We start from the raw sequence: 16,262 nt of genomic DNA, 5'->3' as shown, positions 1-16,262 counted from the left end.
AGGAAAGTGTGCTGTTAAGTAAAGCGTTCGTCTTCCTGGTCACAGGAGATCTTGGCACTTGGTTAGTTGTGGGCTTTCTTCCATTCCGGTTGGATTTTGGCTGGTTGTTTCGTGGTCAGTTCTTGGTCCGTCATCCGGATACCCCAGCTTCTGAGGGCCTTTTTCCCTTCTTCAGGGGTATTGATGGTGTGTAAGGTTCCGTTTCTATGGACCAGTAAGCGGACCGGGTGGCCCCATCTATAGGGCATTTCTTGCTGCCTCAAAGCCTCCGTAACTCCTTTAAATTCTTTCCGTTTCTGCAGGGTTAGAGCGGAGAGGTCTGTAAACATTTGTATAGGCCGATACTTCTCCGGCACGTCTTTCACCTGTCTGGAAGCTTTCATCAGGGCTTCTTTGGCGTGGAAATAATGCAGGCGGGTGAGGACGTCCCTAGGTGCTTCCTCTGGTAGGAAGCGTGGCTTTGCGACCCTATGTGCCCTATCCATGAGTAGGATATCGGTGGGCAGATCCGGGGCCAGCATTTTGAAATAGTCGGTGAGGTACTCCATCAGATCTGGCGGCTTAACTGATTCTGGTATGCCTCGTAGACGGATATTTTGCCTCCTGGATCTATCTTCGAGGTCCATGATTTTGATTTGGCAGGATTCTATTGTCTGCTCCATTTTTTGTACATGGTCCGCCATGTCATTGTGGGCCTCTGCGTATTCGCCCATGCGGTTTTCCATGCGGGCTGTACGGTCGCCTAGATCTTGTACGTCCTTTCTCAGGTCCGCTATTGACTTGTTAAAGCCTTTGAGGAGCTTGGTCGACATTTCTTCTAGGCAAGCTTGTAGGATTTCTTGTGTGACCGGTATACCTCCGGGCTCTGCGGGGTCTTGGAGTGGCAACGTGTCGTCGCCATCTTGCTCCGTGCCGTGAGAGGCTTGAGATCGGGGTTGCTGATTTCGGGCTGTAAAAAACCCGGATTTGTCTCCCTTCTCGGTGGGTTTCTTCCCTTTATGTTGGGCCATCTTATGTGCAATTTGGGTGTTCGTTGTCGGTCAGTATTGCTGGGTTAGTCGCTATTTCGGGCCGTTTTTGGACGGAGCTCTACTCACATGCGTCCGTCCGCGCCATCAGTCAGGCCACGCCCCCGGTAATGAGCGTTTTTAAATGTATTTTTTAACTTTTTTTAACTTTTTTTACTTTTTAAAACTATTTTTTAAACTTTTGTTTTGCTTATTAATTTTTTTTAAACTTTCCTAAACTTTCTTAAAACTTTTTTTTTACAGATTTAACATTTTTCTAAGCTTTTTACCGTTAACCCCTAACTAGCAGTAAGCAGCACTAACCGTGAATTCCCCATTTTCCCATAACTCCCACCCACCCCCCCCACCTAGAAAAAAATATTTAATTATACAATATTTAAATTAGTTAATTAAATAAATTGAACCCCTGAGGATTAAAAAATAAATAAAAGTTAATCGTCAGGGGTTAAAAAAAATTAGATCACAGTATAATACTGTGATCTATGTTTTGATCACTGTAGGCAGTGATCGACTGGCAGGGAAGGGGTTAATTTTTATTTGGACTGGGTAAAGGGGGTGTTTTTTTTTTTTTTTTTACTTAAACGTTATTAAAACTTTTTTTAACTTAATTTTTAACTTTTTAAAGCTTATTTTAAAACTTTTTTTTAACATTAACCCCTAGTTAGCCTAACACCAAATCCCCCAATTCCCCACTAACTGCCACCCTCCCCAGCTAGCTAAATATATAATTTTAAAATACTTAAATTAATTAATAAAATAAATTTAACCCCTGAGGGTTAAAAAAAAATAATTAACCCTCAGGGGTTAAAAAAAAAAATCAGATCATATTAAAATGTAATCCCTGCCAATTGATCACTGTAGTCAGTGATCAATTGGCAGGGAAGGGGTTAATTTTTTATTAAAATGGGTAAAGGGGGGGTAAAGAGGGGGTGGGATTTTAATTTTACTATGTTTTTTTTCCACCAGGGGGCAGGATCACTGAAGATCCGTCTCCCTGCATTCACACTGAACCCAGAAGGGCAGGGAGGCGGAGGTGAGTATACAGAGCACATGTGCCCGCTCTGACATGCTGTCAGAGCAGGCACATGTGTTGGGGCAGCCTGATCCGGTGCTCCCGGTCTGCCTCTAATACAGAGGCAGACCGGAGCACCATTAACCCCGTGATCGCCGCGGGGTTAACGCAATCCCCTGAGTGACGGACCTCGTCCGTCACTCGTCCTTAAGGGGTTAAGTTTCATTGTTTATTATGGTTTCACCATTGTGCAACCTATCAATATACTACCAATGCAACAGTAAAGATGGAAACCAGCTATACAAAATGTCTAGTCACATACTGATGTCAAACAGGTCATATCATGTGATAAATGTGTATAACACTGTTGCAAAATACTTCTGAAAAATGAAAAATAAAGAATGTTTAAAAAAAATAATTACAAATAAATAATAAAAAAATATATAGATGTGTGTTATTTCGTTCTAACTGTATTGTGATATTAATATATATATCAAAATACACATAGAACGAAATAATATATATATATCTATATACATAAATATATACGTATATATCACTATATATATACCTATATAAATAAAAATATGTAAAAAAAAAAAATATATATATACATATATTAATTCTACACATATATTTGGGTAATATTTTTACCAGCACAGCGCTGCAGTAAGTAATACTCCATTGTACAGGTAGCTGTGCCGGTGGATCACTGCATTTCTAGTGAGAGGAATCTGATTTATCTATTTTTCTGTAACGATCACTGGGATAATGGAAAGTGTGATGTTAAAGGAACTCTTCAAACACCTTTAAAAACGTTGGCTTTGAGGTGCTTTATGTGTGAAGAGTTTTCTTTTTTTGTAAAACTGAAAAAAGCGCAGATTTCAATAAAAATTTGCATTTTTATTAAACCTTGATTCACCCCGCTGGCTGTCAGACACCCGGTCCTGGTATTTCCTGGTTAGATTACCTTAGTGGAGATAAACTCGAGAGGCAGCAATTGTCCAAGACACCATAAAACCTGTACATGGGGGGTACTGTTCTACTCGGGAGACTTCGCTGAACACAAATATCATTGTTTCAAAACAGTAAAACGTATCACAACGATGATATCGCCAGTAAAAGTGAAGTTTTTTGCATTTTTCACGCACAAACAGCACTTACACTGACGATATTCTATGCTAACATTCTAACGGCCGTGTCTGGGCGATCTATCGTTGGTAGCCGAACATCCTGTAACAGGAAACACAAATAGAGAACTAATAATAATTAGAGGGAACATTGTTCACGAGTCTCGTTAATTTCTGAAAACTATCCGTATGCAGACACAGATTTAGCGCTAACTGAATAGGAAAACAGTGGGATTTTACTGATTTGCAGGTTTTTTAACTTATTCCATTGATTAGAATAAAGATCACAAAGTGACGCAGTAAGTTCTCAATAAAGATTTTAATTGAAATTCTCAGATTGTTCTGATTGACCCAGAAATTATTCAGCAAACTGAAGATAAACAGATCCGGTGACATTTTATATATTTAATATTCTTAAAGCTACGGAAGGTATTTAGAGAAATAATGAACTCGCAGTGTGCGCCATAAATGGCGTCTAGTTTACAAAATTCAAACTCCCGGCCCATTTTCTCAGATCATTTTCTATATTTACATGGGTTTATTGGGTAAATTTCATTATCTTTTCATCCCTTTGTACAGCGCTACGGAATCTGATGGCGCTATATAAATAATAAAATAATAATAATGAGCATTCCTCACATTACAAACACCATTTCAGTAAAGCCCATCAAGCAAAACATGCTATTTCTACTTTTCAATATCATACAAAGAGCCCGGCATAAACCTGGGGAATTACATTAATTATTATAACTCCCATTACCTCAGTCAGCTAATATACAATCATAATCAGCCAGTATACATAATGACACACACTGACAAGGTGACACACACTAACACACATAATGACACACACTGACACACATAAAGACACACACTGACAAGGTGACACACACACTAACACACATAATGACACACACACTAACACACATAATGACACACACTGACAAGGTGACACACACCAACACACATTCTGACACACACACTAACACACATTATGACACACACTAACACACATAGTGCAGACGTAAAACACATGATGAGAGTTGAAGTCCAGAACAGATACCAGCACCAGATGCTGCCTGTAGCTGACATGCAGATACAACAAACTATAACTCACATCACAATCAGACAACACAAACTCACACACACACGGATTTAATCAGTGAATTAAAAACAATCTCTAACATGCAAGATACAAGCTGTGACTATAGTTTAAAGGACCACTATAAGCTGAAGTGGTCTGGGTGCCAGGTCCATCTAGGTTTAACCCTGCCTGCTGTAATCATAGCAGTTTCAGAGATACTGCTATGTTTACAATAGGGTTAATCCAGCCTCTAGTGGCTGTCTCATTGACAGCCGCTAGAGGCGCTTCCGTGATTCTCACTGTGATTTCCACAGTGAGAAGACGCTGGACGTCCATAGGAAAGCATTGAGAATGCTTTCCAATGGACTGACTGAATGCGTGGGCGGCTCGAAAGTCCCCGGCGCTGGAGAAAGGTAAGGATTTAACCCCTTCCTCCCCCTAGAGCCCGGCGGGAGGGGGGCCATGAGGGTGGGGGCGACCTATTAACACTATAGTGCCAGGAAAACGAGTATGTCTCCCTGGCACTATAGTGGTCCTTTAATTATAGAGATGTTTGTCTGTATTGAGTAATTCTGCTTTAATGTCAGATAATTTCACCCACAATCACACACAGTGACACACAGAGCAGATGTTGCTTAGTAACAGGCTCCGCCCTCACCCAGATCAGCATTACCGTCTCGTGATCCGCACTCCGGGATTTCCAGTTAAATCTCTTTAATTAGATTAAAAATTATCATTCAATACATTCTCAGCCAGGCATTGCCCCCACATACACAGAATATAGCATGAAGCGGCTCAGTGAAGGTGGCAGTGAAGGTGTGTAAGTGTCTGATGGGGTCACACAGCTCATAAAAGGACAGCCGCCCGGCCTCGTAGTCCAGGAATATCCCGAATCTCCGGGTGGAAGGGGGGGGGGGAGGTAACTTGATCTCTTTACTGTCATGTATTACAATATACTGATTATTATACCACCTCCACAAACCCCAGGACTTGTTATTACTTCCAATCCCTGACTGATCTCCTTTCCTGCCTATACTGCGATAGGCCATCCCTACCGCCCATATCCCTGATTCACTGCCCTCCACTTCCCAGTAATGTCGCCCAGAGGAGAAACTCCTGGAGCTTAAAATCTGATAATACTGAAATCTCTCTGGTGTTTCTGGGCGACTCTGGTTTATTACTGACCAGGATACAGTTTTCATATCACCTGATACAGTTACATTATTAGCAGCCGTGTTTACATCCAGTAACATGTCTGTAGCCGTGTTTACAACCGGTAACATGTCTGAAGCCGTGTTTACATCCAGTAACATATCTGAAGCCGTGTTTACACCCGGTAACATGTCTGAAGCCGTATTTACACCCGGTAATATATTAGCCGGTACATGGGGCTGTCTCTTTACTCCGGTCACAATCCCAGCTAATCCTGAGTATAAGGTCACTGAGATCAGACCCACATCCAGATACCCTACAGCACGGACCTTGTTATCATCTCTCTCTCTGTCCTCATTATCTCGCTCCTCAGTATCACAATAGTCAGCTCTGTCTGATTCACGTACTTGTAAGACAGTTAATGGGTCCGTCATGTTACACAGCTCCTTAATGTGACCCATCTTCCTGGACAAATCCTCCTTCTTTATTTCCAGCTGCCGGATTAGATCTGAGACTCGGAGTGAGACCTGCTCTTCCTGCCTGGAGATCTCACTCAGGACTCGCTTCTCTAGAGCTTCCAGCTGTTCCATGATGCCCCCAATCAGGGCAGTAACTTCCTCTGTTACCCCAGCTGCTTTATCTGACACTTCTCTCCTGAGCTCCTGCAGGCTCTGGACTCTTTTTTCAGCCTCCTCTCTCTTTGAGGTCAGTTTCTGCAGAATATTTCTCAGTTTCTCCTTCTTCTTCTCAGAGGCCTCATTCAGAGTCTCCACCGTGTGTCCCCTGTGCTCTCCGGCGAGACTGCAGGACACACAGATACAGGCAGCATCCTCAGAGCAGTAATATTTCAGGATTTCCTTGTGGACGGAGCATTTTCTGTTCCCCAGTGAAGTGGTGGGCTCAGTTAGGACATGTTCTGCTGACTGGCTGTGGACCCTCAGGTGGGTTTCACACAGAGAAGCTTCACACAGCAGACATGCTTTAACAGCAGGTACAGGAGAGTGAACACAATAAGTACAGGAGATCCCAACCTGCTCTGGGTGAGTAGATAGGAAATTCTCCACTATGTTACACATTCTCAGGTTTCTTTTAAGCTCCGGTCTTACCCTAAACTTGTGTCTGCATTCAGGACAGGAATATTCCCTCTCCTCCTGGTTGTCCCATGTTCTTGTGATACAGACCCGGCAGTAGCTATGTCCACATGTCAAGGTTACAGGATCTGTATAAATGTCCATACAGATGGAGCAGGCCAGCTCGCCTCTTAGATCAGCAGACGCCATCACTGAAAGCAGCAACAAGAGACGAAACTGAAAGTTTGTCTTTTATCAGAAATCAGTTGGACATTGAACCCAGAAATCAGTGGGACGGGTTTTACCACATTTCACACTCAGGGTGCGGACAGTTTGTATCATAGGATTTAACTTCCTGACTGTTAATCCTGAGAGTTCCTGATGATCTATCTTTTCTATAACACAATATTCAGAGGGTATATTATTATTATTATATTATTTATATAGCGCCATCACATTCTGTAGCGCTGTACAATGGAATTGTACTAATGTAACTAGAAAAGCTAAAAAAAAAACAAATGTGAGTGTGTATGTGTCATTGAGTGTGTTACTGTGTGTGTGTCTGTTAATGAGTGTGTTAGTTTGTGTGTGTCAGTGAGTGTGTTACTGTGTGTGTGTCTGTTAGTGTGTCTGCTAGTGAGTGTCAGTAAGTGTGTTAGTGAGTGTTACTGTGTGTGTGTCAGCTCCGAATGCACATACTCCGCACTCCGTGTGCGCACTCAAACCGCCCACAGGAAAGCATAACTCAATGCTTTCCTATGGACGTCCAGCGGAATCACGGAAGTGCCTCTAGCAGCTGTCAGTTAGACAGCTACTAGAGGCTGGATTAACACTCAGTGAAGTGATCTGAGTGCCTATAGTGGTCCTTTAAGTGTATGTGTATAATGAACTGGCGAGCACAGCGGCCCCGGCCTGCGCAGCGTAAGCGCCGGGGGGAAAGGGGGGTCCACGGATCAATTTTCGCACCGGGTCCCAATGGATCGTGTGTACGCCACTGCTGCGTCCATTAACCTCCAATCTCTCTCTCTGAAATTTCTCAAAGAACAGAATTCTCACATTACTTCTCCATACAAATCACCATTTTACACTACTAGCAATACTGACAACGGAGCTCTTAAAGTGGCTCAGGGCCAAACAGGGAGATCTTCCTTCATCTCATGGAGGGCCAGACAGAGCCGGAGCTCAGGTCCAGACAGGGTCCCCTATCTGAGCCTGGGCCCTAGCTGGCCGCCTTGGCCACCTAATGGGTAACCCGGCTCTGACCTGTGTGGTAGTAGTTTGAGATCTTTATGAAAGTGGCAGAATTAGACGAAGATTTTATTTATTCAAGCTTTGATCGGTCTATTTATTGTAACAGTTCAATTAAGAGAAGCTCGTTTTGAACCTGGTGATGGAAGATAGTCTATATACCAATTAGAAGAAATGTCTGTCTGTATCTGGTAAATACTAATAATGTGGAACTTTTCCATCAATGGCCGGATTCCTCTTTAAGATTCCTGACCTAATTATCCTAGCTAACGATTCAACGTCCGCTGATGGAGTTTTATCTCAGTTCTCATTGAATGTTGAGCCATGTTCTCCCTTTATACGGTCGGTTTAGTTATTTTGCCAGTAGTAATTAGCTTTCTGTGGCAAACCTAGCCACTGTGGAACTATAATCTGGGAAGGTTGTCTGGAGGCTGTATTATGTGCCATGTATATTTGCTGTGTATGTGTTATGTTATGGTGATTCGCATGCTGGCAGCCGTAAGCTACCAGCATACAAGTACTTCGTTCGACGAACAGCGGTGACTTAAGCCGTTCGCCGAACGAATAAGGGCTCCCCTGATAGACCACCCACTTAGGGTCGTGTGGCAATTGTTAACCGATTGCAACAATGTTGCAATCGGTAATTATAGACTATTCTGGGTGGCCGTCGTTCGACTACCGACCATGCGGCGGTCGGCCATCTTGGATTCGTCTATTTGGCAGCGGTGCTTGGTCGTCGAGTGCCTGGAACCAAAAACGGCTACTCGATGATGCGAGCACCGCTGCACTTCCAAGCCATTCGGGAGCCCGGTTTTCGGTAGAATCGTTCCCCTGGATATGTTCGACAGATTGAGGGGAACTTCTATGTAAAGTTATATTTGTGCGGCGTTCGGTCAATTCCGCCGGGATCTGAGCGGTATTCTCACGAAAGGTGCGCTCAGACCCCAGCTACCTGCCGAACGTTCGGTCATTTAAATCTACCGAATAAAATGTGAAAACCGTATTTTAATATAGATTGTCAGTTCTGCTGCACGAGGGGATAATCCACTTAATCGTCCATTTTAGTGGGAGTATCCTTCTCGTGCAGCACAGCCTGTTGGGAAAGTTACAATGTATGATGGGAGAAATCCCCTGGATTTACTGTCTGGAAACCCCTTGCATGGGGAACTGTATAAATATGCCAGCTGTGAATAAAACGAGTTAGTTGACTCCCAAACTGTGTTTCGTCCGGTTATTGGGAGGATTTGGGGATTTGTCTTACCTTTCAGCGCTGACTGTGGATGTACTCGTGGAACCAGCGGAGATTGTGGTCTTTAATACCTGCCCTCCGCTACAATTGGTGGCAAGCGACGGGATCCGACCTTACAGCCGAAAGAGCGCAATTCGTGCAAATCGTAACTGCCGAAGGAGAACAAGGGAATGGCAAGCAGAACCCAACGAAAGAACCGACTACCGAAGTGAATGGAGACGGATTATTCTAAATTAAAGAAACAGACACTAAAAGATCTACTGGAAGCCAGGGGTAAAGTAGCCAGCAGCAAACCTAAGGCTGTACTAATTGCCGAGCTAATGGAGGGAGACCAAGCCCGCAGCGCTACACCCCCAGTAGTCATGGAAGAAACGCTCTATGAGAGAGAAATGAGGACCAGGCTGGCATTTTTACCACAGCCTATATCAGCGGACATGATGAACCTAGTAATGGCGAATGTGCAGGAGTACGTGATGGCACACAGCCCACAGTATGCAACCCCTCGGACCGGGACCACGACCGAGTCATCACACAGCCAGGTACCACCCAAAGTTCCTTATCAAGCATTTAAAGTATTTTGCGAGGAGAAGGAGGAAATCGATGGGTTTTTACAAGATTTTGAGAGGCTGTGTGATTTACATGACTTGGCACGACCCACATGGGTCCCCCTGCTGGCAAGCAGACTAGCAGGGCGGGCAGCCGATGCATACCGCGCTGTACCCAGCGAGGACAGCAAGGACTATGAGAAAGTAAAACGAGCGATACTAGACCGGTATGCCATCACCCCAGAAGCCTACCGGCGAAAATTTAGAGACCTAAAGAAACCAGAGAAAGACTCACATGCCGAGTGGGCACACAAGTTAGACCAAGCATCCAAAGGGTGGATACAAGCGAGCCAAGCCACGACCATGGAAGGATTGCGGCAGTTACTACTGCTGGAGCAATTTTTTGATGGACTAGCTCCAATGACCCAAGAATGGGTAAGAGACAGGAAACCTCTCACCCTAACCGAGGCAGCACAATTGGCCGACCAGCATTTTGACGCAAGGAGACACCAGGTAACCCTCTCCAAGGGCTACCCACGACCCACGGGGTCACCCAGCACTCCCATTACCCCAAGTCCCACTACAACCCCTTTTCGCACGGCCCCAGGGAATGTACCACCGGCTTCCCGGTACAACGGCCGTGCCAATATCCAGTGCCACTCTTGCAAACAGTGGGGGCATATAGCCCGGGAATGCACCCAAAACCGGGGCAGACCCACCTGGAACCAAGCCCGACCAAACCCAGCCCCAAGGGCTGCAGCCCACTATTATCAGCGGGAACCAGCGGCCCAAGAACTGTGGAGTGTACAACCGGAGGAACCACTAGGAGTATTACATGAGGTGATGTCGGTCAGAGCTACTGACAACAGACAACATCATCGGCAGCTGGTAACGCTGGAGGGGAAAGAGTTGCAGGGGCTTCGCGATTCCGGAGCCACCCTCACTTTGATTGCACCCCACCTAGTTTCCGGGACCGCTCACACTGGGGGATCAGTGGCCGTGAGGGTAGCAGGGGGAGCAGTATACCGTTTGCCCACTGCTAAAGTACATTTGAATTGGGGTGTGGGGGAGGGAGTTGTAGAAGTAGGTCTCATGCAAAACCTACCTGCGGATGTAGTACTGGGGAATGACCTAGGACAGATGACCTCTGCTTTTGTTCCCCAAGCTCCCTACCAAGAGGCACAACCAGTCACCACCCGGCAACAAGCCCGCACCACGGCTCCACCTACACACTCTGAGGCTCAGGTAAGAGACCAAGACCCTCACCCGATACGTATGTCCTGGGATACCCCAACTAAGTTTGAAGCCGAGGTAAAGGCAGATCCCACATTACAGGTGTATAGGGACAGGGTACGCAATGACCAAGCGGGGACAGAGGGGGAGCGGTATATGTGGGAAAAAGGGCTACTATATCGCATTGCAGAACGAGGAGTGGGGGGGTCCGCCACAGTGTCTACCAAACAGTTAGTGGTTCCCCAAAAGTACCGGCCCGAGCTACTTAAGATTGCGCACGATATTCCCTTATCCGGACATCTAGGGGTGACTCGCACCCGATATAGATTGACACATGCATTTTTCTGGCCAGGGATTTCTAAAGATGTGAGACACTACTGCACGTCCTGTGATATATGTCAGCGAGTAGGCAAAAGAGGTGACCGCCACAAAGCGAAATTATGTCCCCTCCCGATCATTTCCGAACCGTTCAGTAGAGTGGCCGTAGACATAGTGGGGCCACTATCCAAACCCAGTCCCTCCGGTAAAAAGTATATCTTGACGGTAGTGGACTATGCCACCCGATACCCCGAGGCCGTAGCTATCTCAAATATCCATGCCGAGACAGTAGCCGAGGCATTGATGAAAATATTCTCCCGGGTAGGGTTTCCCCAAGAAATAATATCTGATAGGGGCACCCAATTCACCGCCGAGGTCACTCAGCAACTATGGAAAATATGTGGCATTAAGCCCATAATAAATTCCGCATACCATCCCCAGTCCAATGGTTTATGCGAAAGATTTAATGGTACGTTAAAGCAAATGCTCCGTACGTTTGGGGAGGCACATCGAGACTGGGAACGTTTTCTACCCCATTTACTTTTCGCATATAGAGAGGTACCCCAAGAGTCCACCGGATTTTCCCCGTTTGAATTGTTGTTCGGGAGGAGGGTGCGGGGACCATTAGATCTCATTAGAGAGCATTGGGAGGGAGAGAGTAGCCCCGATGGAACCCCTATCGTATCCTACGTGCTGGAATTCAGGGACCGTCTGGAGGCGCTGACTCAGGAGGTGCGCACCAACCTTCAGGCGGCCCAGCAACGCCAGCGCCGTTGGTACGATAAGGGAGCCAGGGACCGCAGCTTTCAGGTGGGACAGAAGGTTTTGATTTTAAAACCTGTCCGCACAGACAAGCTGCAGGCCATCTGGCAAGGCCCATACCAGGTGGTGGAACAGAAGTGTGACACCACCTACGTGATTGGCCCCTGCTCAGGGGTAGGGAAGAGACGCATGCTCCATGTGAACATGCTCAAACCCTACCATGAGAGGATAGAGGACGTGGCGGCGATATGCGCCTCAGCCTCGGAGGATCAGGAGAATTTACCCCTACCCGACCTATTGGAACCGGAGGAGCAGACCGAGCCCTCCAAGGGGGTTCAGCTGGGGGAGCGGCTAAGCCCACAAGAGCGTGCCCAGGTACAAGAGTTGATCGTAGCGAAAGGGGCTACCTTCTCCAATTTACCAGGGTACACTCAGCTGGCCACCCACCGAGTTGAAACCCCAGGACAGCTACCCATGCGGCAGACTCCGTACCGCATTCCTGAAGCCGTCAGGGCTCACATGGAAAAGGAAATAGCGGAAATGTTACAGCTAGGGGTGATCGAGCATTCAGATAGCCCCTGGGCATCGCCGGTAGTGTTGGTACCCAAAAAGGACGGCACGACACGTTTCTGTGTTGACTACCGGAGGCTAAATGACAAAACGGTGTCTGATGCCTACCCGATGCCCCGGATAGACGAGCTGCTGGATAAGATGGCACGGGGTCAGTATCTCACTACCATAGATCTATGCAAAGGATACTGGCAGATTCCACTAGCCGAGGATGCCATCCCTAAGTCGGCGTTTGTCACCCCGTTTGGCTTGTACCAATTTAGGGTCATGCCATTCGGGATGAAAAACGCTCCGGCAACCTTCCAGCGGATGGTAGATCGGCTACTGGATGGATTCCAGGAATACGCCTGTGCCTATTTAGACGATATAGCTATATTCAGTCAGACCTGGGCCGAACATCTACAACACTTAGGGGCCATTCTCGATCGCATTGGAGAGGCAGGATTGACGCTGAAACCCAGTAAATGCCATATAGGGATGGCAGAGGTGCAGTACTTGGGCCACAGGGTGGGAAGCGGGCGACAGAAACCCGAACCCGCTAAAGTAGAAGCGGTAGCTAAATGGCCAACCCCTAGAACGAAAACCCAGGTGTTAGCATTTCTAGGTACCGCCGGGTACTATAGAAAGTTTGTACCCAATTATAGCGCCCTGGCCAAACCCCTGACTGACTTGACCCGTAAAAATCTTCCTCGACAGGTTATCTGGGCCCCAGAGTGTGACCAGGCCTTCCAACAACTAAAAACGGCACTAATCAATGCTCCAGTACTGAATGCTCCTGATCCAACTAAACGATTTCTTGTCCACACAGACGCTTCAATGTTTGGATTAGGGGCAGTGCTGAGCCAAGTTGGAACTGATGGCGGCGAACACCCCGTAGCATACTTGAGCCGAAAGCTATTACCACGCGAAGTAAGCTACGCCGCCATTGAGAAGGAGTGCCTGGCCGTGGTGTGGGCCCTTAAGAAATTACAGCCCTATTTGTACGGACAACCTTTCTCCCTACTCACAGATCACAACCCGTTGGTGTGGCTTAACCGTGTAGCAGGAGACAACGGCCGGCTGCTGCGCTGGAGTTTGGCGCTGCAGCCCTTTGACTTTACGATACAATATCGCCCAGGGAAGCAAAACGGTAACGCCGACGGGTTATCTAGACAAACTGAACTTGAAAAGTGATCTGTGAGTATTTTCCCGGACCTCCCCAAGCCGATCCGTTGGGATCAGACTGTGTATGCCGGCTTGATTTTGGGGGAGCATTGTGGCAAACCTAGCCACTGTGGAACTATAATCTGGGAAGGTTGTCTGGAGGCTGTATTATGTGCCATGTATATTTGCTGTGTATGTATTATGTTATGGTGATTCGCATGCTGGCAGCCGTAAGCTACCAGCATACAAGTACTTCGTTCGACGAACAGCGGTGACTTAAGCCGTTCGCCGAACGAATAAGGGCTCCCCTGATAGACCACCCACTTAGGGTCGTGTGGCAATTGTTAACCGATTGCAACAATGTTGCAATCGGTAATTATAGACTATTCTGGGTGGCCGTCGTTCGACTACCGACCATGCGGCGGTCGGCCATCTTGGATTCGTCTATTTGGCAGCGGTGCTTGGTCGTCGAGTGCCTGGAACCAAAAACGGCTACTCGATGATGCGAGCACCGCTGCACTTCCAAGCCATTCGGGAGCCCGGTTTTCGGTAGAATCGTTCCCCTGGATATGTTCGACAGATTGAGGGGAACTTCTATGTAAAGTTATATTTGTGCGGCGTTCGGTCAATTCCGCCGGGATCTGAGCGGTATTCTCACGAAAGGTGCGCTCAGACCCCAGCTACCTGCCGAACGTTCGGTCATTTAAATCTACCGAATAAAATGTGAAAACCGTATTTTAATATAGATTGTCAGTTCTGCTGCACGAGGGGATAATCCACTTAATCGTCCATTTTAGTGGGAGTATCCTTCTCGTGCAGCACAGCCTGTTGGGAAAGTTACAATGTATGATGGGAGAAATCCCCTGGATTTACTGTCTGGAAACCCCTTGCATGGGGAACTGTATAAATATGCCAGCTGTGAATAAAACGAGTTAGTTGACTCCCAAACTGTGTTTCGTCCGGTTATTGGGAGGATTTGGGGATTTGTCTTACCTTTCAGCGCTGACTGTGGATGTACTCGTGGAACCAGCGGAGATTGTGGTCTTTAATACCTGCCCTCCGCTACACTTTCCCTCATGTAGTAGTCCTGGCTCTGTAGGTAGGTCTGGATTCCTATCTATACCCAGGGGCGGACTGAGAACCCTCAGGGCCCCCGGACAAAATAAATCAAGGGCCCCCTTACAGGCCCCACCCATACTCCACAGCAAGCGCCACCCATGTCCCGCCTCCAGCCACACCCTACACAATCTTTAGACACAAGGAACAAAAGTGCAATAATCCCTTCGAGGCCCCAGTAGAGACTACAATTGAGGGCTAATGGGCCATGGAAGGGGGTCTTTCTAGCAGAGGCTATCTCAGTGTTCTTTAGAGATTGTGTTAGAAAGAATCCCCTCCAGGACCTTATTAGAGACTACAATGGAGTCTAATAGGCTTGGAAGGGGGTCTTTCTAACAGAGGACATCTCAGTGTCCCTGCTGGAAACAGTCGCCTCCAGGCCCCAGTAGAGACTACAATTGAGGGTTAATGGGCCATGGAGGGGGGAGCATTCTAGCAGAGGCTATCTCAGTGTCCTTTAGAGAGTGTGTTAGAAAGAATTTCCTCCAGGTCCCATTAGAGACTACAATGGAGTCTAATGGGGCCTGGAGGGGGGTCTCTCAAACACTCTGGTTCCTATTCAAAATATAGCAACACAACATAGCTCGCTGATACCTAGGCCAAGTTAGCTCCTCTTACCTTAATTACTGTTGCTGGCTGGCAGTCTGTGGGCTTGCTGGCAGGCTGTGGGCTTGCTGGCTACTGCCGGCAGGCTGTGGGCTTGCTGGCTACTGCCGGCAGGCTGTGGGCTTGCTGGCTGCGGCTGGCAGGCTGTTGGCTTGCTGGCTGCGGCTGGCAGGCTGTTGGCTTGCTGGCTGTGGCTTGCTGGCTGCGGTTGGCAGGCTGTGGGCTTGCTGGCTGTAAGCCTAACTGGTGGCCTGTGGGCTGGCCGGCCTGTGGGCTGGCTGGCTGGCTGGACGGCCTGTGGGCTGGCTGGCTTGTTGGCTACTGGGGCACTTGTAGATTATTTAAAGAAATAATCCATGCACAATAACCACTACTGCTCTGTGTAGTCGTTATGGTGCCAGGAGGGCCGGACCCCCCTTTCAGAGTAAGTAGTCAAACCGTTTAAGAACAGTTTGACAACTTACCTGGGGTCTGCTGGGATATGAGGCTGTAGTAGGGTATAGGAGCAGTGGTGCAATGTGTAAGGGGTGCAGTGTGTGTGAAAGGTTCAGTGTGTGTGAATGTGTAGGGTGTGTGGGGCAATGTGTGTATGAGGGGCTGTGTATGTGTGTGGCAATGTTAGTATGGGGGGCTGTGTGTGTATGGGTGGGCAGTGTATGTGTGTGTGTGTGAGGCAATGTGTGTAAATGTGTATGGCGTGTGTGGGTGTATGGGGGGCAGTGTGTGAATGTGTATGGTGTGTGGGGGCAGTGTGTTTATGGGGCTAGAGTTCACTCTCACCACTGCGACCACCAGGAATCCCTGGTGGTCACAGTGTTGAGAGTGAACTCTAGCCCGTAGCTCCCTTCTTACTCTCCCCCTCTTCTTATTCCCCTCCCCACTCTTCTTACCCCCCTTCCCCCTCTTCTTACCCCCTCCCCCCTCTTCTTACCTCCTCCCCCCTCTTCTTACTCCCCCTTCCTCTTTTTACTCCCCCCTCCCCCTCTTCTTACTCCC

At 47.4% G+C, this 16,262-nt stretch overlaps 1 protein-coding gene across 1 annotated transcript; it reads right to left on the bottom strand.

The window, feature by feature from the left end:
* Positions 1 to 4,991: 4,991 nt before the first annotated feature.
* On the bottom strand, positions 4,992 to 6,718 carry LOC134586405 (E3 ubiquitin-protein ligase TRIM39-like). Its single transcript, XM_063441905.1, has one exon. The coding sequence runs from the start codon at positions 6,684 to 6,686 to the stop codon at positions 4,992 to 4,994; it is 1,695 nt and encodes a 564-aa protein (XP_063297975.1). The 5' UTR covers positions 6,687 to 6,718.
* Positions 6,719 to 16,262: the final 9,544 nt, after the last annotated feature.

Source organism: Pelobates fuscus, chromosome 2 (genome assembly GCF_036172605.1).
Source record: "Pelobates fuscus isolate aPelFus1 chromosome 2, aPelFus1.pri, whole genome shotgun sequence".
Taxonomy (NCBI): Eukaryota; Metazoa; Chordata; class Amphibia; order Anura; family Pelobatidae; genus Pelobates; species Pelobates fuscus.
The sequence above is the reverse complement of the archived record's forward strand: the minus strand, read 5'-3'. Positions and strand labels throughout refer to the sequence as shown.